General features: G+C 40.5%; 1 protein-coding gene and 1 long non-coding RNA gene across 3 annotated transcripts in view; one reads left to right on the top strand and one right to left on the bottom strand.

Moving 5' to 3' along the window:
* The window catches only part of LOC138388440 (uncharacterized), an 81,475-nt gene that overhangs the window by 4,745 nt on the left and 54,093 nt on the right, over positions 1-22,637 (top strand). The gene's annotated exons all lie outside the window — the stretch shown is intronic.
* The window catches only part of PLPPR1 (phospholipid phosphatase related 1), a 256,436-nt gene continuing 234,173 nt past the window's right edge, over positions 375-22,637 (bottom strand). For both annotated transcript variants that reach the window (XM_069476645.1, XM_069476644.1), the window contains exons 5-8: positions 13,953-14,203; positions 10,617-10,793; positions 6,355-6,486; positions 375-1,491 (exon numbers count right to left, since the gene is read on the bottom strand). In XM_069476645.1, coding sequence (XP_069332746.1) covers positions 1,459-1,491; positions 6,355-6,486; positions 10,617-10,793; positions 13,953-14,203 — 593 coding nt within the window. In that variant the 3' untranslated portion in view covers positions 375-1,458. The remainder of the gene's footprint in view (positions 1,492-6,354; positions 6,487-10,616; positions 10,794-13,952; positions 14,204-22,637) is intronic.

The following is a 22,637-nucleotide window of genomic DNA, read 5'->3' as shown; positions in this document are numbered from 1 at the left end:
TTTTATCAGAGGTAACTTTTGTTCCTAAAAACCCCACTCTGACTTTTTATTGACCACTCACAGGTATCTATGGGTAGGTTGAAGATTGAGAATTACTAGGCCTTCAGAATGGGCTTCTGAGTATCTTAATAATTTGAAGAATTATTTTATTTGCCTAAACACTCTCTCTCTCTCTCTCTCTCTCTCTCTCACACACACACACACACACACACACGCACGATGACCTCTCAGTCATGCCCTTATTAGGGTTTATCTCAGCAGACATGGGAACTGAAAAGTATAAATACTTGTTTTTGTTGAGGTCACTTCATCGTGACTCTTCAAATAACCTTTGCCCAGTGGATAAAGCTTAAAACAAAAGACATGAGCCAGAATACATTTTGTGATAACTTTTTCTTCTCTTTAGAAAAAAAAATATGTACAAAAAAATCTAAGAAGAGCCAATATGGAAGTGTTGAGAAAACATTCTGATAGGTACAGACAAAGGAGCTCCTTCTCTCAAAGAAGTTACACATTAGTTATCACCATGCTAGAAAAATGAGATGCAGTTAAAATTCTAGAACAATTAAAAGCCACAAAGTGAAGCTGTTGCTCTGGGGCTCTATGCTGTAGATGTTCGGATTCCCTTTCTGTAAAATAATACTGTGCAAACTGTAAAATATTCATTTTCATATAAAGTTCATACAATATGATATACAAAACTGTTGAGTTGACAGGGAAGGCTGGTGATGGCTGTTTTTTGGAAAGGAGGCTGCAGTGTCACCTGCCTGCCCAGCGACAGGATTCCATAAAGATCTCGAGTTCTGAGGTGGGCGAGGCCATTCTCTAAGAAAGAATCACATAACCCCAATAACCCCCAAATCCAGGATTTTCTGACAATTGTTTGTATAACAAGATGGCTTCATTAATTTATTACTTTAACTTGGAATGTAACAACCTGTTAAGAGATCAAAATACAAAATTCTTTTTGAAGATAATTAGTTTACACAACTGATTTTGAGATTAATCATTAACCAGCATGGTCTTTCCTGCAACTCAAAAGTTTAACTTTCATTAAAATTCAAAAACTCTGGAAGAGGCAGCAACTGTGGTAATAAAAGTTTAAAGTGAATTGTTATATTTATTTCTGTTTATAAAACTGAGAAAAGAAGGTTTGTGTACAAATATCACAAAACAACATCAACCATTGAATAAATGTGGTTCTTCAATGCACACTTGAATAAGAAGAAATTTTTGTTGGTTTTAAAATTCTGGCATAAATATATTAAAGCTGACCAAAAAAAAAAAAAAAATCAGGGCAAGCTACATCACTTCCTTATACAAAAAATGTACAAAACATTAGCTTCTAACTAGATAAACATAATATTTGTCCTCACAGTTTGACATTGAGTAACTGTGTATTTTGAAGTATCGAATTGGAAGGTGATTAAAAAAACAGCTTGTGACATGTTAGTTGTTTCAGGTAACTTCAGTCATGGAGGCAGAGTGATTCTGCAGAACAAACAGAAGCAGATAAAATCTTAGAGCTGGATCGATTGACGCATGCACACACACCCCTGAAAATTCCCTGGTTTTCTTAGTCTCCTCGAGTTTGCACAGGCTGTTCCCTCTCCCCAGTTTGCTCTTCCAAGGACCCTCAAGTTCTGTTACCTCTCTTGTGAAATCTCCCCTAGTTTTTCTTAAACCAAAATAGGATCATTTCTTTGTCTAAACTTATTCTCTATATAATTCTGTCTTATAATTAAATATTTTCTAATATAAGCATTTAAGGATCTCAAAGTAACTGTAGCATTCCAAAAGTTTTTAATGTAATATTTTCAATATTGAACAGTTCCAATTTTTAAAGTTTATGACTTATCTTTGAGTCATGAGTTATATAGAAATGAGTTTGATATTTCAAAATGTATAGATTTTTTTTTTCTAGTTATCTTTTCATTTTCCTAGAGAATATGGTGTACATAATACAGATCCATTAAAATTTCTAGAGACATGCTCCATGGTCTTGTACATGATCTATTTTCATAACATTTCATGTGCTTTGAGGAGGATTATATATAATGCACATTAGATTAACCTCACTAATGATAATCATGTATATCCTTACTTTTGTTTGCTTATTAATTACTGAGAGAAATGTGTTTAAAATCTCCTATAATTGAGGAGGCCTTATATTTTATTTGAACTTATGTGAAGTCCTTTTATTTGAACTTAAAACTCAATGGTCTCAGTCTATGAAATTGGCAAATACTTTTAAAAACTGTGGCTTTAATCTAAGTATTATGGATTTCCTGATTCCTATTTATTTTTAGGACATTGGGCATTTACATTATATTCTCAAGCTCAGCTATACACTTTAGAAACTGAGTAATTTATACTTTTCAAGGTACTTTTGTCTGCTAACCTTGAAAACTGAGATTTGGTGTATTTCTTGCCATAAGACAAAAAATAACTTTCCTTTTATGCTTTTACTTCTATAATATGCTTTCTTCTTGTAACTTTTTTTGGGGGGGATGGTCAATACTTTGATCATTTGTATAAGATTCCATCTATGACTAAGTGGCAAAGATAAAGGAATTCAATATCCTAAGATAACTAGATGGGTGACTTTGGGCAGATTTCTTGAACTCTCCCTTCAAGTCTTGTTTTTTTCCTATTTATAATATGAAGTCAACAGTAACACTAGTTCTGAATCAAGGGGCCATCAGAATCCTCTCAGAGTACTTTTTTTTTTTTTTTCCTTCATATCTGCTGAATCAGAATCTCCTAGGGTGAGGGTACAGGCATCTGTGGTCTTAGTCCAGATTGGATTCTTCTTTTTTTGTGCTAAGGGAAAACAATCCTTTCTCCCAAGTGGAAGACATAGGGAGTCTCTATACCACATCTAGAGTGAATTAACACAATTGCTTCATTTCTAATTTTGCTTTTTGTTAACAGAAACCGACCATGTCAACAAGAACACAATTGCTCAATGCTAAGTCTGACAGCTCAGGTGAATTGTGGGTATTGGGGGGCATAGATATTGGACAGCTCAAAGTTGGTCCCTTTGGGATCACAATAACTCTGTAAGAACATAAAACAATGCTTTGGAAACCTAACTCTTTTGTTTTATTTGAATTTTCTATAATTTACTTTTTGGTTTCTCTTGGGAAAGATTTTAGAAAATGCACCCTGTCTCGATTAACTATACTAAGGGGAATCACAGAAGGCAGATATTAAAATTTGAGTTAGTGTTTTAGAGGAGAGAGCACTGTAGCTCTGGGGGCTCCACGTGGCACAGGGAAAAGAATGTCTCAGGAGGAAGGAAAGGAGGGTGACTTGTACCCTCCCCATCCAGACAGTCTTCTCCTCACAGTATTTTGAATGGCGGGATAGATTGCATGTGTATGAATGTGTGCTCTGAAGAGAGGTTCTAATTGCTCAGATCCCAAAAGGTTCTCTTCCTAGGAAGATAATTCTATTCAGAAATTACAAACAAGCAGTTTCTAACAGAAACCAGCTGTTGGAGTTGCACAGGAAGTTCTTGCCCACAGGGGAAAACACAGGGAATATTTATTTTTGAAGAACTATAATTCAGATCAAACGCACCAGCCCTGTAACGTATTTCAATATTCACTGCTGGGAGTTGTAGATTTCAAAAAGGAATAGTCCTTGAATAAAATCTCAGGCTGTGTGGTATGCTAGAATAGGCAGGGCCTTTAGAATTAGATGGATCCGTGTTTAATTTTGACTGGGTGATCTCGGACATGTTACTTAAACTCCTGGCACCTTACTTTCCTTATCTGTAAAATACGATAATAATATCAATTGCAGGATTATTGTGAGGATTAAATGAGATGGCTCTCAATAAATGCTAGTTCTCTTTTCTTGACCAACAAATACAGGGTTTATCTTTCCTGACTCTCCTTGTGGAAACATTTGATACCCAAATACCCAAAGTAGATGCTTGGTTACGTGAATCTTTCCCAACTGGTATGTACAGCGTAACTTGTGAAGCAACACTTCCCGTTCAGCCTCCTGTAGCTTCATTTTGACTAGCCTGAAGAAGTCCTGCTCCTCGTTTCTCATAAATCTCTACTCTCCATGGGGGTTCAAATAGTGACTATGGTCCAATGTGAGGTTCTCGGTTCTGGCTAAAGTTTCTAGTTCAGGTTTTTGGTTCTAGTTTGTATCCACTCATCCAACATTTATTTCACATGTAGTGCATGCCAAGAAATATGAAGACTAAGACATAGTTCATAGGGTCCTGATCGCAAACATCCCTAAGTCCTTGTGGGAGGCAGATGTGAGGGAATGCTTGGTTCTAATTGTGGGGGCAATTATAAGAGATGGGCCCTGAGGGTCATTTGGCCCAAGCATGGTATTCAGGAAAGGTCTAAAATTGTATGCAGATGAGGTGGCAAAGCTATATTGATGGGCTTGAAAGAAGTTCAACTGCTGCCTATAGTAAACAATGAATTTATGTATACATATATTTAAGAATCCTTCTTAAGAATTTACATATGTTAAAGAATGTATCTTATGAATAGCAGTTTTTAAAACTCTGGTTAGCACTTCATTTTTCAGTGAAAGTAGAATCCCCCAAAATATGGCCTGGATGTCTCTAGGCCTGGTCAACCATCAACAGTCCTGAGGGTGAAGAGAGAAAAGTCTGGGGAAGGCATTAGAGAGGTGATGCTCGAGCAGAGTTGGGTGGAAGGTTGGGGTGCAAAGAGACTGTTCTTTGACCAGCATATTCAGGGGACAGTACTGACAAGGACACAGAGATGGTGATGTTTGTGGAACTCAGCAAATATTTTGTTTCCTTTTTAAACTTTCTCCATCTCGGAGATAACCACTCTGATGTCACTAGGCACAGAAACATAATTAGGGAAGAGAAGCTGGAGAGATTTTATAGCACCTTCATTAAAAGGTATCATTATTTAGCCAATTTATCATTCAACCTGCACCAACAGTCTGTATATTAATAAACCAGAAATATTTTCAATATTTTATTTCTAATTAGATCAAGTCAAAATGTTCACTTTAACAAAAGTTAAGGGAAAACAAAAATACTTGGCACTGAGTTTAATGGAGAGCCCTAAATATTTTCCTTGGAATGGAGAGAGCTTTATTATTTTGGTGTTTTTTTCCCCCCTGGTTCATTAATATTAGATTTCATTAAGGTTGAAGACATAGGATAGTTTATCTCAGATGTCTGATGGTTAATAATATTTAAATAGTGAAATATATTATTTTATATTGCTCTGATATGAAGTACATGATAATTCCAACAAGCGGTGATTTGCTTTTCCCTTCCACTAACTATAAAAATTACTAAGAAAGTACCAAATGCATACAAGATTTCAAGATAAACAGGCTATTACAGAAAAGAAACACTTAAGCAGAACTCAGCTACCTGAAAAAGGTGACATGCTAATAAATAAAGTCTGTTCCATTATTAGTTGCGCCCCTCTCTGTCTGCTTAAAGAACTCCTGCTTAAAAAACTCATCCCAGCTCTCTCGCTTGCTGTGTGGCCCTGGGCAAGTAATTTAACATCACTGTCTTCAGTATCTTATCTCTGTGAAATAGGAATTACAGTATCTATTCAATAAGGTGGCTGTTCAAATAAGAATATAGTTGTAAAGCACCTAGCAATTGTCCTAGGCAAAAGTAAGTCCGTAATACCATCTTTCCAGTTAGAAAGTCTTCTCTGTGGCTTTCCCTGCTTTCTCAGAGTAGATCTTTTCCTCATTTGCATTCACACAGCACTCTGCGGAACTCCAATTTGGCATGTCATATTATGGTTCCTCATTTATATCCACCTTTCCTCATCATCTGTGAATTCTTTAAGGACAAGGACTATAGCTAATATTTGTTGCACCTCTGGCATGATGCAAAGTTCTGTTGCAGAACATTGGATCAGGAAATAATGTTGTATTGATTTTGTCATCAGAACAGGTCCAAAAGGACATTTAGTTTAGTAGCCTTTTCAATGTGCCTCCAGCTTATGTCACTGGATGTAGCAAAACTTTTTCTTTTCAGATATTGTCCCAATTACTAAGTCAAATCGGCCTTGTGTATGATTAGTCCAAATTTTATAAGTGTGGCATTATATCAGAGGCCAAAGTATCCTGAAGCAGGTGGGGTTTAAGTTAGACATTACTAAGAACTTCCTGAGGATTCATGCTTGCCAACCCCAGAGTAAAGACAGAACTAATTGAGGGAAACAGTGAAGACCCCTTTCTTGAGGGTCTTTACAATGAATGAATCAGATTTTTATGGTAAGTTCAGTGGTGTCAGCGTGGCTTGACCTCCCAAGGTTGTGGGTTTGAGCCTGTGGGTGGGTTAGGTTTGCTAAAACCGCTTTACTGTACCTGTGCACTTAAGGTTTCCAGAGGGCTTTCTATCCTTGGGAAAGCCATTAGGGGTACTCCACGGGGATCCTCAGGTTTGGGTTTGGAAGGAGATCCTTGCGTTCCTTTAAAGTTATGAACCACACACATTCCCTGCAGGATGAGGGGGAAAAAGAGTGGGGTAAGACTCCAGCCATCCATGCCTGGCCATCTGTGAATGTGGAGGACTCTCTTATCTTCACCATGGTGACCTTTTTCCTTGGAAGGAGGGGAGTAGGGACCATGGGAGGCATGGCCCGGGGTGTCGGCTGATCACATTCTAGATGCAAAGGAAGCATTTATTTGATCACCAGATGGCCATTGACAATCAACCCACCCCATCGGGCCTGTCTTCTCACCTGTAAAATGGTAATAGTAATACTTACTTTATGGCTTTATAGTTATTAAATACACAACAAATGTAACTCACAACAACAGTTAACATTTATTGAGGGCCACTAAGTGTCTGGCACTGTCCTGGATTTTATCTTATTTCATTTAATCCACCCAACAATCTTATAAGGGAGGTTCTGTTATCATCTCCAGCTTAGATCAAGGGGCACAAAGAAGGTAGATAACTTGCCCAAGGTCACATAGAGATTTAAACTCCAGATCCCCTGAATCACACCCCTATGCTACTGTGCCCCTTAGCAAGTGCCAAACACGTAGCAAGTACTCAGTCAATGTTAGCTGGCCTTCCACTCCTACCTGAGATGATCATCCTCAAATTACGACTTTTGTTTGAGATTAAATAAACCATGAGTGGCAGTTTTCTTTTATTGCTTCCATTTAAAAACTTTCCCCTATAAGTTACTACCCACTTTTCTTTGTTTCTTACTGAGGCCCCTTCATAATTGACTCTATTTTTTAACCATCTTCTCTGCTCCTTTTTTCCCGTGGAGAGTTTATCTGCTGCTTCCCACGCTTTCATTGTTGCGCATCTTTGTTTCTGCATGGTGTCTTTGAATCTTTTCTGTCCCTCTTCAAACCATGGAGAACATTTACACAAAAACTCCCTGCCTGGTTCACCTCCATCTCACTGTCCAACTCTGCTTAAAATTCCTCCATTTAGGAAATGTGGAAGTTGTGGAACTCTGGAGTTGAGAGACCCAGGTCAGATTCTTGGCTTACTGGTTGGATGTCTAATTGGGCAACTTACTTATCTTTGAGCCTTACTTTTTTTCATCTATAAAATGAGAATAAAAATATTGTCAGGATTGCCCTAGGAGCACTTGATTTGATAAAGCATATGGCATGTAGTACTTGCTCAACTAATGGTTTCCTTTCTCTTTCCCCAATCCTATCTCATGGGGAACACAAACATGCAAAGCGATGTTGAACATATACATTAGATAGGCTGCCATTTGCAGTATTTGCTCTTCTCTTTCTCTCGGTCTCCTCTCCAAGACCCTGCTTTGAAATGCCTTCAGGCTTGTCCAGGACATCCTTCCCCTCCCATTTCTCAGCTCTGTGTGTGTGTCTGTGAGGTGTGTACATGTGCCTGGGCACATGCAGACGGGGTAGTCTTGCTCATGCCAGAGCAATTCAACAGCAGATCTGGGTCTGACATAAAAGCCATTGTGGGGAAACAAATTCTGACAATTGGGACATCAACTGAAAGGAATAACAGACCAAATAGTAACTGAGTGATAAGAAACAGCGCTGCAGGTTATGGAGAGAAAACAAGTTTAAAAAGTTTTTGTGTATGGGGCTTCAGCAAACACTAAGACCTTCACAGATATCGTCCCCAAAAGACCCTGTGATGTTGCTTGGGACAGTCAGAACTGCTCTTTCTCTTTAGCTGGGGGTGGCTGGCTACAGGACTGATGGAAAGAAAATGGTTTAGCTTTTCTTTTGAGCCCAAGTCTTTATTTATGTACCATTGATCTCCCTTTGAAACTCCTCTGTTCTCTTGAAGTCACCTGTTTTCTTTTCATCTTTTAAAAAACATTCTTCAGGAAGGGTAGTGGGGAGCTGGGGATAAAGAGGGGTTGGTTAGTGGATACAAAAATACAATTAGATAGAAGAAATAAGGTCTAGTGCTCAGTAGCACAACAGGGCAACTATAGATAACAGTTTATTGTGTACTTCAAAATAACTATAAGAATAGATTTACAATGTTTCCAACACAAAGTAATGAATGTTTGAGTTGATGGGCATTCCAATTACCCAGATTTGAATATTACACATTGTCTAATTGTATCAAAATATCACATGTACTTCATAAATGTGTACAACTATTTATCCATACAAATTTTTTCAAAACATTACTCAGGAAATATCCCTAACGAGAGTTAATATCTCAGGATCATTTCAGCACTGATTTTTGTTCCTGCAGCTTCACCCAGAGAAACTGCATTTCAGTCTTTCATCTTTCACTATAGAAAGAAAGCCTGAATCCATTCAAAATACAGGCATATCTCATTTTATTGCACTTCATGGATATTGTGTTTTTTTTTTTTACAAACTGAAGGTTTGTGGCAACCCTACATTAAGCAAGTTGATCAGAACCATTTTTCTAACAGCATATGCTCACTTCATGTCTGTGTCAGCACTTTTTAGCAATAAAGTGTTTTTTTTAATTAAGGTATATGCATCTTTTAGACATAATGCTCTTGCACACTTAGTAGACTGCAGTATACTATAAACATAACTTTTCTATGCACTGGGAAACAAAATTGTGTGACTAGATTTACTGTGATATGCGCTTTATTGCAAAGGTCTGGACTGAACCCATAATATCTGAGGTATGCCCATAATTTTGAATTAGAATAGAGCTTCCCCCTCAGTGTTCTGTATAAATATAAGCATTTCCTGTGTGTATCTCAGCAAGTAAAAAAGTCGGAAAACTCTGAGTGAGCTATATGTGTATTTTGTATATTGAGGAGGGCAGAGAGGAAGGGTAGGAGAAGGAAGAGTTCAGCTATCACTGTGAAATCCATCTATGTGTGATGCTAATCATAATGGGTCCTGGACCCCAAAGCTCAGAATAAGAGGAGGGAGGTCCTTAAGGACTGTGATGGCTGCTTTCTCCTTGGGAGGCTTCCTGAATATTGTTAGAGAATTCATTTTATGTACAATATGTGAGTCTCCAGGCGACTCACAGTCTCCAGGTGACTCATTGCATATCCTTCTGGGCCTATTTCAAATCCCTGAAGATAAGAAATCTGCACCTGTGTGGTATGATGCCCATGCAATGGAATACTACATGGCAATGATAAAGGAATAAATTATTAATAATTTTATAACATGGATGAATCTCAATATAATTGTGCTAGGTGAAAGACATCAGAAAAAAAGAATACATATTGTAATATGCCATTTATATGAAATCATAGAAAAGGCAAACTAGCAGAATGACAGACTGGAGAGGAGGGGAAAGGAAGGGTGGGAGAACAGGCTGTATGTCAAAATTTATCACAGTATACACTTTTGGTGCCATTTACTGTACGTGGATCATACCTCAAAACTGTAAAAGAAAAAGAAAAGATAAAAAAGAATAAAAAATAACCTCTTCCTTTCCAATCCAACTGAAATTAAGGGACTTCCTAAGTGAGCAGGTGGCCAGGTCTCTATTTATTTGAGAAAGTAAAAACATCATCAGAAATGTAAAGATATGGAGAAACCTGTATTAACCAAAACTCTTTTCCAGAAAGATATGTGGTTAAGAATCCACTGGTAGTGGAAGTAAGATCCCTAAAAGGTATTTTAAGGTAACAACAGAGGCCTTCCCAAAAGTGTGGATGTAGTTATTAGTTGCCCGGTTTTTGCATTTCTGAGTAGAATGTGCAATTTTGGAGCCAGAGCTAAGCTTCTTGGGATAGTGGAGAAGAAGCCGCCTGTTTCTACCAGTGCTCTTCGTTCTCTGTTCTTCTCTCCAGTAATACTTAGCTTCTATCCCCAATACACCGAGAACAAATAATTAAAGATTGGTTTGAGGGTATGCCTGGCCCCAATCCCAAGCCCGGTGATGCAGGAAGTAGAGCGAGTTATCCTTCCTGGGTACTTCTCTCCCCAACACCAGAAGGAATATGGTCAACCGTATTTCTGACAGGGTGCTTGGAAGTTGCTCTTGCAGCAAAAAGATGTTTAATACATGCAGAATAATTACAACTCACAAGGTTGGGACAAGAGGAAGACAGACTCAGACCGTGAAGTCTGGGAAACATGACTCGCCATGACCTTCAGCAGCCTCTCAGCGAGCATGAAAGGGGATACAGGTAGAAAGAGGGAAGCTGACCTACCAGAAACAGGGCCACGGCGGTGCCCAGGATGAAGCCTGCGATCACGTCTGAGCAGTGATTCCGATACTCAGAGACCCGGTTGAGGCCCGTGAGGAAGGCTGTGCAGAGGGTCCCGAGGCACAGCACTGGCTTGGCCAGTCGACTGCTCTTTGTCTTGATTGTGCTTGTAATGTACATCTGGAATAGGACAGAGGCTGGGCAGTGACCAGGCAGCTTCCGTGTGCTGGCACTATGCACATGCGTGTACACACACCAGCACGTACAAACAGGGGCCTGTGCCAAAGCAACCACACCAACTAGTTTTCCTTGAACAACTCTGCTAAGCTACTTAGTAAAAAAATAAATAAATAAAAACATTGAGGCAAAAAAAAAGACATTTAGGCAGAAAATCAGTGAGTGCAGCAAGAACAGTGAACAGAGGTACATTACTCAGTATTTTGTATTCTAGTGGGCACGTGAATACAACTTATGCAGTTTTGCGTCACTATAATAATCACATTCAGAACATGTAATTTCTGTGCAACAAATTAGAGACTCATCGGGGTGTTAAGAAATCCATATAATAATCTCCGATACAAATAAACCTATGAGAATGAAGTTTATGGTGGAGAAGACTAGGTAGGTGAGAGACTGTGCATAACTTTTTGTGTCTCCTATAGTCCTAGCTGCTTTGTCACACTTTCAGGTAGTGTTGACCAATTAGTTGATGGACTGAATTAGAAATTCCCAATCACTGTGTCACACACATAGGTTTCAGTTGTGCTGGGAAGTTGAGTCCCACCTTCCTTGGCACAGCTGTGACTAGCTCCATCCATTCATTTACTCCAGTGTGTCTTAAAATATTAAACTTTTAGTAAAGGTTGATGCAATTTATGATACCTGAGATTTAGGCTGTTGTTATTTCATTGAAAAGATCTGGGTAAGAATCTTAAGTGTCATAGGTTCAGTTAGCAAATGTGTTCCTAGTGGTTTAGAGTTGGGAAGGTGTGCCTGTTTCAATAAGTAAACGCTTTGTTAGATCACCTTTGGTAATAGCTACCAGTCACCACTAGAGGGCATTATTGATCCATCATTTAACAAATGTGACAAGTTTAGCAACCCTAAAAAATATGCCTATACTTAAATTTTAGTCTATAGGGCATATGGCCTGAGTACACGTAAGTTGAAACAGATACATTTTACAATATTACAATAGAAATTGTTACTTTCCTAGAATGATGCTTGAACACTAATGTGGATAACAGAGGCCCTATAAAACTATGATTAGATGGAAGTTTGATAAATTACACTATTTTGAGGCTATGTGGGGAATATTACTTAAAATTCATACTGTATATATTTAGTTTCTTATGCTCCTATATTTTCTAATTATATTCTTTTATAACTCTTTTCTGTAAGATTATGAACTATTAGGAGCATGGACCTAAATGATTAGTTAGTATTCTTCACAGTATTAACCAGTACTTAAGAAATCTTTGAGTAATTTCTAAAAGGACTTACCATGCATTATAGGCTCAGAAGAATTTTGTGAAATTGGAATCTTATATCAGGGTTTATCTGATTATAGTCTGCGAGGCATGATTTGAATTGGATATATCTGAATCCTTCAAAACATGTTATAGCAGTATCTTCAATGTGAGCTGAAGATATTTACTTTTCTTAAAAGAAGTTTATACTTCATTTGATGAGAAAGTAGTTTATTATGAGTAACAGATTTATTTTTATAATGGTATTATAAAATTAATTTCACACAGCAGTGACTTGAGTCTGATAGAAATATAGGAAAGGGCACAGTACATTGTCTTGTACTATTTAGGTTTTAGATAATTGAGGACAAATCAACATTTGCAAATTGAAAAACATGCTGAATGCCTCGGATGGCTTTCTTTGTTTCAAAAAAAATACCTGCACAGAGGTTTTTTGATTTGTTTTTGATTAAACAAGTCTAACCAAGCTATGATTGATCTGTTTTGTAAATCGAGGCTTCTGTGTTATTTGGACCCATGTTTCCTTAATATGGGGGCAGCTGAAATAATTTTTGTCATTATTCATTAAAGAATAGATCTAAAAGGAATATCTAGGAAGATATATATTGGGCAGTTGGTGGCTGACAAATTGATCCTATAGATGTGATCCTGTACATGGGACACACAGGCACTCAGCAAATTATTTTATGTTCTACTAAATAGACCAGACTCATAGTCAGTCACCCTTTTTCCACCCTGGGGGCAAAGGCACAGCCCCTCTTCCTTCAGAAGCAGAATGTGCCCCCTGCAGCTTGTCTGAGAGGGGATGGGAATACGCCCCCCAGGGTGGGCCTGGCACACTCAGAATGCCTGGGAGAAATGGATAGTTTGAAAGGGGTCTTTCCTCTGCCTTTTCCCTCCTCGACTTTTCGTTGTGAATCACTACACTAGTCATATTCTGAATATAAAATAAATTGAAGTAAGGAAAGGGGGTGTTTTTGACCAACACTGGTCAATGCATTGATACCTGCAAGTGCTACTATGCCATCAGCATGCGGGGCCTTTGAGCTGATCCCTACAGACATCTATGTTCTGGGTTCTAGGGAAACCGAGGCCAGAGAAAGGTGAAATGAGGTTATTTCCAGAATGAATGCTGTTAAAGAGCAGGAAAATAAGCGGCACCCCATTGTTTCTTCTTGAAGATGTGGGACACACTTCGAATTTTCTCTGTGACTAGAGTGAGAAATTTTAAGAGAACATTACTCCCCAGTGGGGCAGTCAGAGGCAGTGACTTGGGGAGCAATGAGAAGTGGACTTTTGGGTGCTGGGTATCTTCTAGGATCACCCATCTCTCCTAGCAAAAGGATGGAAGAAAGCATCAGAGCAAAGGAAAGCTGAGTATTTGCACACTGCTGGGGCAGCCGCTCACATAAGGCCCATGCTTGCAAATTTGTAAGCAGGTGTGAGGAAGGTGTGCTGTTCTGGAACCACCCAAAACCCTGGCAAAAGAGTGCTGTTGGGGTGGTAAAAGAATCCCAGACAGGGTGCCAGGAGCCTGGGTGCCAGCTCTGACTGTATGTCCTTAGCTGTTCTCTGGGCTCCAGCTTCTGCTTCTGTATGACGGGAGGCTGCAATTAGGTGACTATCAAAACTCTTTGCAGAACTAGTATCGTCTGGCAGATCAGGGAATGACGCTGGGATGTTGGGAGTGGAGTGGGGGTGGAGGGCTATTATATCGATACCATGATATAATATAGGAGAAACAAGCTGTACATGACTTTAAAAATCGCTAAGCAACAGTGATGAAAGAATGGGGATGAGACCCACACCCGAGCAAAGACCTGGGAGAGACAGCAAGACGCGCACTCACCGTGGCGTATAAGGCGGAGTAAATGCTCAGAGCAGCGTGTTTGGAGGGAAAGGACCTCCGAGCCTTTTCCACCACTTCCAGGTCCCCAGTGCAAATGTTGCCGTTGTTGATGAACTGGTGGTGCGCCTGGCAGTCGGCGCCGGTGTAGTTCGGCTTGCACACGGTCAGGAAGTACGGCGTCAGGTGCCCGGTGACCACTTGTCCGGCGTTTACAAAAATGTCAGTAGCAAAAAGTCCAAATGCAAACACCCCTATAAGAAAATTTAAAATAATTAGGAGTGGCGACATACCCCATCAACTGGTTTTGCCCCTAAGCGGAAACAGAGCGGTGAGAGTCCGTGACCTATGGAAAAGATCCCAAGTCCTTCCCAGAGCCAAACTGTCCCCCTACTTTCATCTTTCCGGGGAGTGGTGCCTGCCTCCCCCATCACCGTTTCTTCTAAACGGACACAGACATCCTACTGTTGGCATCTTATTATTCTGTATAAGTAATATAAAAGTACAGTCTAACGAAAGGAACTTGAATTTTGGAGTCTTATAGCCCTGGGCTCCAGTTTCACCTTTGACTCATTCACAGTATAAAGTATTACCTTCTTTGAACCTTGGTAGCCTCAGCTGCAAGATGAGGAGGGTAGTTTGGGAAAATAAGATAAGTGCAAAATACCCGCTATGGTGCCTACGTTAGCAGTTCTCTTTCCTTACACAAAATACATTCTCCCTTATTCTGTTTGGAAATACAAATATTCCTAGGAGGAATATCATGGCTGGTGAGAGTGAATGAGGTTTTTAGGGAATTGTCTCTAAAAAAGAATGATTATTTCAGAAACTCTGAATTCGAGGTTTCATTTGATGTTGGAAACAGGAAGTGAGAATAAAGAAAAGGTGTTAGACAAATGTTGCTGACTGTCTTAGTTTCCTATTGCTGCTGTCACAAACTGAGTGGCTTAAAACAACACAACTATGTCCTCTTAAAATTCTAGAAGCCAGAAGTCTGAAGTAGGTTTCATTAGGCTAAACTCAGGGTGTTGGCAGGGTTGTGTTCCTTGTGAAGGCTCAGGGTATAATCCGTTCCTTGCCTTTTCTGTCTTCTAGAAGTTGTCTTCATTCCGTGTTTTATGGCCCCTTTGCAGCAATTCACCTCACTCTGCCTTCTGCTTCCATTGTCACATCTCCTCTGACTCTGACCCTCCTGCCTGTCTCTCATAAGGACCCTTGTGATTACATTTGGTCCATCTGGATAATCCAGGATAATCCCCCTATCTCAAGACCTTTAATCACACCTGCAATTCCCTTTTGTCGTGGAAGGTAACATTCACAACTTCCAGGGACAAGGCCATCTTCAGCTAGGGAGGGGGCCAATATTCTGACTTTGCTGTTTGGCTGAGAACACTGTAGGTGGGCTAACTTCCTGGATTTTATCTGTTTTCTGGTAAATACCACAGGATTAGCTCCAACAAGCTTGAATGTAGATAACGAGAATTCCTCATGGGAAGCTTTGTTGTGAATTTCAAAGCCCATATATTACATCTATACATAATCTGTTTTTTTTTTTTTTTTTTTTTGAGACAGAGTGTCGCTTTGTTGCCCAGGCTAGAGTGAGTGCCGTGGCGTCAGCCTAGCTCACAGCAACCTCAAACGCCTGGGCTTAAGCAATCCTACTGCCTCAGCCTCCCGAGTAGCTGGGACTACAGGCATGCGCCACCATGCCTGGCTAATTTTTTTTTTCTATATATATTTTAGTTGGCCAGATAATTTCTTTCTATTTTTAGTAGAGACGAGGTCTCGCTCATTGCTCAGGCTGGTCTCGAACTCCTGACCTGGAGCGATCCACCCGCCTCGGCCTCCCAGAGTGCTAGGATTACAGGCGTGAGCCACTGCGCCCGGCCCATAATCTGTTAAATGTGTTGAGGAAGGCTGTATAGAGCTAAGGTACTACAAGTCACTTGAGAGATGAACAAGACATTTCAACTGCAACTCAAGGAGAGGTAGGCAAGTGTGAGAGGTAGTATTAACCCTTGTAAATGTCAAGAGTCTGCTATACTTTCAATTAAATGTCTCCCCAACTTTTATTCCCATATTCAATATTCTGAATCTGCAAACTGTGCTGGTTTCAACACCCCAGAGTTACTCCATTAGAGCAGAAGTGAAGACAAGTTTGGCTGAAACCTTCATCCAGTTTTCATTTTGATCTGTATTGATTGCTATAATTTTCCTTTCCGTGGCCTTGCCAAAACGTGCTTTATCACAATGAGAATTGGCTCTTCTAATAGCTCCAGCTGGCTCACACCCACAGGGTCTGACCTCTGGGAGCAGCCGTTCACTCAGTGATCATTCCTGGCAGTTTGCACCCCAAGGTTCTTGAACTCTGAATGGTTGGAAATTTTTTTACATCTTTAAGTAAGATCCTCAAAGACCAGGTCTCTGGCTCTCTCAAGGGGCAATAAGTCTGTCCAGACACACTTTTCCAGGAAACTGTAGAGTAATTTATGATTTGAAAAAGGAAAAGTGACAGCATTTCCTTCTGGCACTTTATTTGTCAGAAGTTGTTTCCAATTAGGGCAGGTTTGCTCTTCGTGAGGCAGAGGATTTCTAGGCTCCTTGGATCAGTGTCTGAGGTGCCAGCTCCGTGGTCACAGTGATTCTGGGACTGTCAGCTCCCCACCGTCCTCTATGTTGTTGCTGAAATCTGCTTTCTCTTCGCCTCCTCTGCATTATGTCAGCTTCTCCCGATGGCTTGACAAGTGTCTGCTTTCCAGACACTTCATTTTGGTGCATTTGATCTGGCTTCAGAAGGGGGCCGTGTCAGCAGGGGGAGTCCACCTGCCCAGTGCATGTCACACCGAGAAAGGGCCGTAGAACCTGCAGACAATGCCAGATCATACAGGGATGTTGAAAAGAAACTCAAGCCATCCCTCTGTTACTTATCCCTGAGCTTCTTATGGGTATTTTTATAAAACACTGGAAGCTAAAAACGGCTACTTTTGTCCTTTAGAGTCTGAGTGAAGTAGCACTTCCAGTCTCCTGTATTACAAGGTATGATTTGAAGGAGATGTTTTAAAAATGTCTGTGTATCCTAGTCTGGTATTTAAAATTCGAGTGAGACCAGAGTTTTGAAATTAAGACATTTTTCACTCCTGTAACCCCCACCCCCCAACCTTCTTGGCTGGTTCTATGTGTCTGATGGCTCTGCTCATCAGTGGTGTTCCTTGCTTTGGGGGGCACGATTTTATATTTCTGAATGGATTTTCAAATTTACAACAGACACAAAAGTCTAAAAGTAAACCACTTTTGATTGGCCAGAGCTCTATGCTGGAGATATGTGTTGTTATTGCTGTTTCTTTGTTCAGAATTCTGAAGAGGCTTGGTTTGCAAGATCAAGATCTATAGCCTAGCCCTAGAGTATGTGACAACTGAGTTTCTAAAATCACCATAGATCAGGGTAGGATATAGATGCACATGTCACACAGGAGGAGATAGAACCCCAACTGCTCTGGCTAAAGCAATGAAGAGCCACTTCAATGCTTCCTGCCTCATGCTGGGGTCAAACCTCAGGGGCTGGGCAATAAGAATCTCCAGAATGATTTTTGAAAATTCAGATAAAGGGCATCCTGTGCCTCTCGGGGCATAGCTCCAGAACCCTGAAAACCCCCTAGAGAAGTTTCACGTACAGGTTGGCACCAGAGAGACAGGGCGACTATATTATCCATGGCTGAGGGAAGGTCAAATTGGTTGAGGAGAGGCTTGGAAGTAGGACAAAGAGACTGGCATCTACTGATGATGTCCATGGTTGGGTCATGGCGACATGGCTCATCTAAGGAAACCTGACCTTGCCTCCTCTTTGTGGCCTAGAAGAATTTAATGGACACATGCTAGGCTAGCTAAAGGATAAAGAAAGGTAAAGATGAAGGTGTCCCTCCTGTCTTCCCCCTCAGGGTTTCACCTGGACCCTATCTGATCTTAGATAGCACATCATTGGACAAATTAGGATCTTTGATCACTAGCAGTTAAGACATGGAGTAAAATTCTGTGGTTCCTGCTATGGAATCCGTGCAGGGCTCCAGCCCTTTCACTCACTCCACCAAGAATGCAGTGGAAAAGTGACATATCCAGGAAACAGGGGTGATGAGGATCTTCAAAGTCCCTGATAGTTGGTCTACTGGTAGACAATCACAGGGCTCATCCCAGGACACCTTCAGACCTGGGCACAATATATATAAGCAGACTGCCCAGTGTGGAGGAGGACTCTGTTGCTGTCCACCAAGCAGACCTTCATCAGGAAGCCTAGAGCCAGGCAGTAGAGCAATAATTAGCAGAGACTGATGAAGGACAAATTCCTTTTTTTTTTTTCTTTTTTTCTTTTTTGAGACAGGGTCTCTCTCTCTGTCACCCAGGCTGGAGTGCAGTGGTATGACCATAGTTCACTGTAGCCTCCAAGTCATGGGCTCAAGCAGTCCTCCTGACTCAGCCTCCTGAGTAGCTGGGACTAACAGGTACATCCCACCATACCCGGCTAATTTTTCTTATTTTTTTATCGAGACCGTGTCTTGCTATGTTGCCCTGGCTGGTCTCCAACTCCTGGCCTCAAGCAATCCTCCTGCCTTGGCCTCCTAAATTGGTGGGATTACAGGTGTGAGCCACCATTCCCAGCCCCAGTTCCTTTTACGCGCAAAGAGCCTATGACCGTAGGTGGAACCTCCAAACAGAAGGCCGAATGTTCTGTACTAAATTATAAATGTGTAATTTTTCAGTTAAAATGGCACTTTGCTGACAGCTTCTGATGGATTAACTCTCAATCGGCCACTAAAGTACACAAGAAAGTACAGTGAAAAACAGTGACACTGAGAGATAGGACTGATGCCAACCCCCAGGAAGAACAAGTGGGAAGTTTCCACCACCAATAACCTACATAGGAAGTATGTTTAATATCTCCTCTCCCCGAGCCCGCCACCTCATGGAAAACTCAAGCTTCCCTCAGAAGACAGAGACCACAGGAGAAAACACAGGGACATTTTCCTTTCTCCTCGACTGCCCCCTGACTCTGACAGCCAGGATTTTATACTCCTCAGAAAACAGGGCTGCTATCTGGATGGGTTCTCTCTGAATTTTCCTGCAGACTGTCTCCTCTCCTACCTCGTTTCCTTAAATGAACGTAGAGAGACACCTCTGGACAGGAATGAGGCGGGAGGTCGCAGGGGTGCAGGCCCAGGCACAAGCTCTGCGTGCTGTGCAGACCGGCACGTGCTGGCTCCTGCACCCCTGTGTTCCCTCTCTCTGCAGAGCACCAGGGAACCGGGCAGCGAGGATGGGAGGAGATGCCAGTTCATTGGAGCTGAGGAGCTCCAGGAGGAAGCCTGCTAACTAGGATTTGACTCAGGGCTGTGCACGTCTGCTCTCAAGCTGTAGCTCTGAAGAGTGGGCCAAGACAGAGTCGCACTTCTGTCTGTTGGTGAATGTTGAGTGCGTACAGATCTTGCCCCACATAAGAGGGAACAGGGAGAAATAAACAATCACGTATCACTTGGGGTCTTGGAAAAATACTGTTTTCAACTAGTATGGTACCATTCTTTCATATTCCTTGTTTCAGTAGGAACGTTACATTTGTGTGGATTATTCAATAATGTCCATCTCTTACATTAGAATTGTAGAATAGACAAGCTTTATGAGAGCAGGAACATATTTATTCTTGCTTGTATTCCCAGCACCTAGTATCAAACTTGGCACATAGTGAACATTTAATAGATATTTGTGGAATCAACAAATTGCTAAAGCAACTTTAGAGAAGATTAACAGGAGAAGAAAAATTTAAATTTTTTTTTTTTTTTTTTTTTTTTGAGACAGGGTCTCCCTCTCTTGCCTGGGCATGAGGGCAGTGGCATCATCATGCTCGCTGCAACCTCAGATTCCTGGGCTCAAGCGATCTTCCCACCTCGGCCTACTGAGTAGCTGGGACTTCAGGTGTGTGCCACGACACCTGTCTAATTTTTCTTTTTTGTTTTTGTAGAGACAGAGTCTTGCTGTGTTTCTCAGGCTGGTCTCAAACTCCTAGACTCAAGTAATCCTCGTACCTCAGCCTCCCAAAGTGCTAAGATTGCAGGTGTGAGCCATCAGGCATGGCCCATATTTTCTAATCTATGTTGATGTTTCACATCCCTGAGTCTATAGAATGTAGGGTTGACAAACTATGTAGCATGTAATTTGTAGGGATCATGTCTCTTTTATAAATTTCACAAAATCCAGCATAGCACTGGACACCTGGAAAATAGGATAATTGAAAACTGGGATGTTATAAATGTCTCATGAATTGGGAAACTTATAAATCATAACTTGGAAATCAAAGCATTCTGTTTTCAATGCAGCAAGAATGAAAAAAAAAACTTAGCACATGAAGAGATCTGAGCTATCACAGGAAACACTTCTTTATTGGAGACATTTGTGAAGCACATGGAATTGAAGTCATGATGAACTTGGGAAGTACCGATGGGCACAGTTTTACTTGGACTCTCACATGTTAGAAATGTCCCCATTTCTGATTCTGAGATGTTACAATGGTTGTCGGTTTAAATATAACAGATGGGCACATAAAAGTATGGCTCCCACACATTTTCATGTGGGGAAACTAGCACAGGGTACTTTAAAAAAGAAAAGGATAGTGAAAAAGAAATAAAAAGTTACCTGGGTTCAGCTGGTAGCATACTCTGCACCTGTGTGGGAAGGGAAGGGGAGGGGAGGGATGTTCCCACCCTGAGAGGTCGCGGCAACCAAGCCCCACGCCGCCCTCAACGTTCCTTCTCAACCTCTTATCGGTAATTGTGAAGAGGACCATTCTTTTGTCTCTGAATAGCAAAATGTTGTAATGAAAGAGAATTAAAGAGCTACTATGTTGCGTGATTGAGAATGCTTGAACATTTCCTTGTTTTCAAAACTTAACCAGCTGTGTGGATCTTTTAGTGGTAGCTTTTCTATCATGAGGCTCACAAAACAAGGAAACTTGCCCTCCAGTCAGTTTCTGACCTGTTTTGTTTGTAAAACTGATAGGAAATCTTATCCCACACAGATATGTGCAAACAAATGGCATGGGTTCACCAGAGCCCTTTTTAGCAAAGGAAAGGGAACACTTAAGGAATTCTTATGTTCAGTTTCCTCAAACTACTAGCTGTTGAATTCTGATCCAACTACTAGCTCTCAATTCTGGATCATGTCTTTCATTAAGTCACCACTGTAAATGGAATTCAGGATACAAAGGTATGGATACAGTTCCTTTTGCTTTTTTCTTTTGCCACATCAAGGTCCCCAGTAGAAAATCTCAATGGAGAAAGTAACTCAGCTCTTGCTATGTTGCCCAGGCTAGGGTGCAATGGCATCATCATAGCTCACATCAACCTCAAACTCCTGGCCTCAAGCAATCCTCTTGCCTCAGCCTTTTGAGTAGCTGAAACTACGGGCATGTCATCGCACCTGGCTAATTTTTTTTTTTTTTTTTTAGAGATGGGGTCTTGCTATGTTGCCTAGGCTAGTCTTGAACTCCTAGACTCAAGCGATCCTCCCGCCTTGGCCTCCCAAAGTGCTAGGATTACAGGTGTGAGACACTGTACCTGGCCTAGGAAACTACTATTTCTTTAGGAAAAGGAGAAATGGTGAAATGTTTTTTAACATTTTTTATTCAAACTGGAAGTTTATTAATGAAGATAAGTTATCTGCAGTTACCATGTTCCTTATAAGGATGTGCTGAGCTGATGAGATGTTTGAATATGCCTGCCATGGATACTAGGTAGAAATACTCATAATAAAGATAATGGTAGCTAATACATTGTGCTCAGTATATGTTAGGTACTGTACTAAGTGCTTTGTAATATTAGTTCACCTAATGCTCACCACAACTCTATGTGATGGACACCTGTTATCTCCACACTTCACAGATGAGGAAATTGTGGTACAGAAAGGACAATTAACTTAACCAAGGCCACACAGCATGTAAGTACAGGAGCATGGCTTAGAAACTAAACTGTATGGCTCCAGAGTCCATATTCTCAATCATAATCCTCTAAGCTTATTTTTGTCATGTATTTTAAAAGATTTATTGGTAAGCATCAGGCCATGAAAACACTTTAGTTTATGCTTGATAGTGCACACCACACACAAGGCACCAAGAAGAAGCAAGGACTGAAGGCACGTCCCTGATGAAATGTATTGCACTTGGCACAATGGAACAAGAATTCCACAATTTTGTAGTCACAGTCTTCCAACAAGAACGTGATGGAATAGCTATGATCTGTCATCATTTAATAAGACACTTTTCTCATCATTTTGGCAATGAATCTCTTTTTAGTATGATGCAAACGCAATTGGTACAAAATTGACCCATACACCTTAACTATTTTACTTCAAAAAGAAGTTTCTGACAAAATTGAATCCATCAGTTCCTCAGATAGTAAATTTAATTGATTTATGGAACAAGAATTCTGTGGTCTTTCTCCTTTAGATGCTATGCAAACACCAAAGGCTGGCAACAGTCTCCTTATCTTAATGGCATGGTTTAAATCATAAGAATAGATTTCATTTAACTCAATTAATCTGAACCGTAGTTATTCTTATCTATAAAATGGGTTTAAATAACAGGGAGCTATTTAAATCATTGAAAATAGTTGTAAAAACACCCCATAAATTGTGAGCTCTATAGAGATATTA

Source organism: Eulemur rufifrons, chromosome 7 (assembly GCF_041146395.1).
Source record: "Eulemur rufifrons isolate Redbay chromosome 7, OSU_ERuf_1, whole genome shotgun sequence".
NCBI lineage: Eukaryota > Metazoa > Chordata > Mammalia > Primates > Lemuridae > Eulemur > Eulemur rufifrons.
The sequence above is the reverse complement of the archived record's forward strand: the minus strand, read 5'-3'. Positions and strand labels throughout refer to the sequence as shown.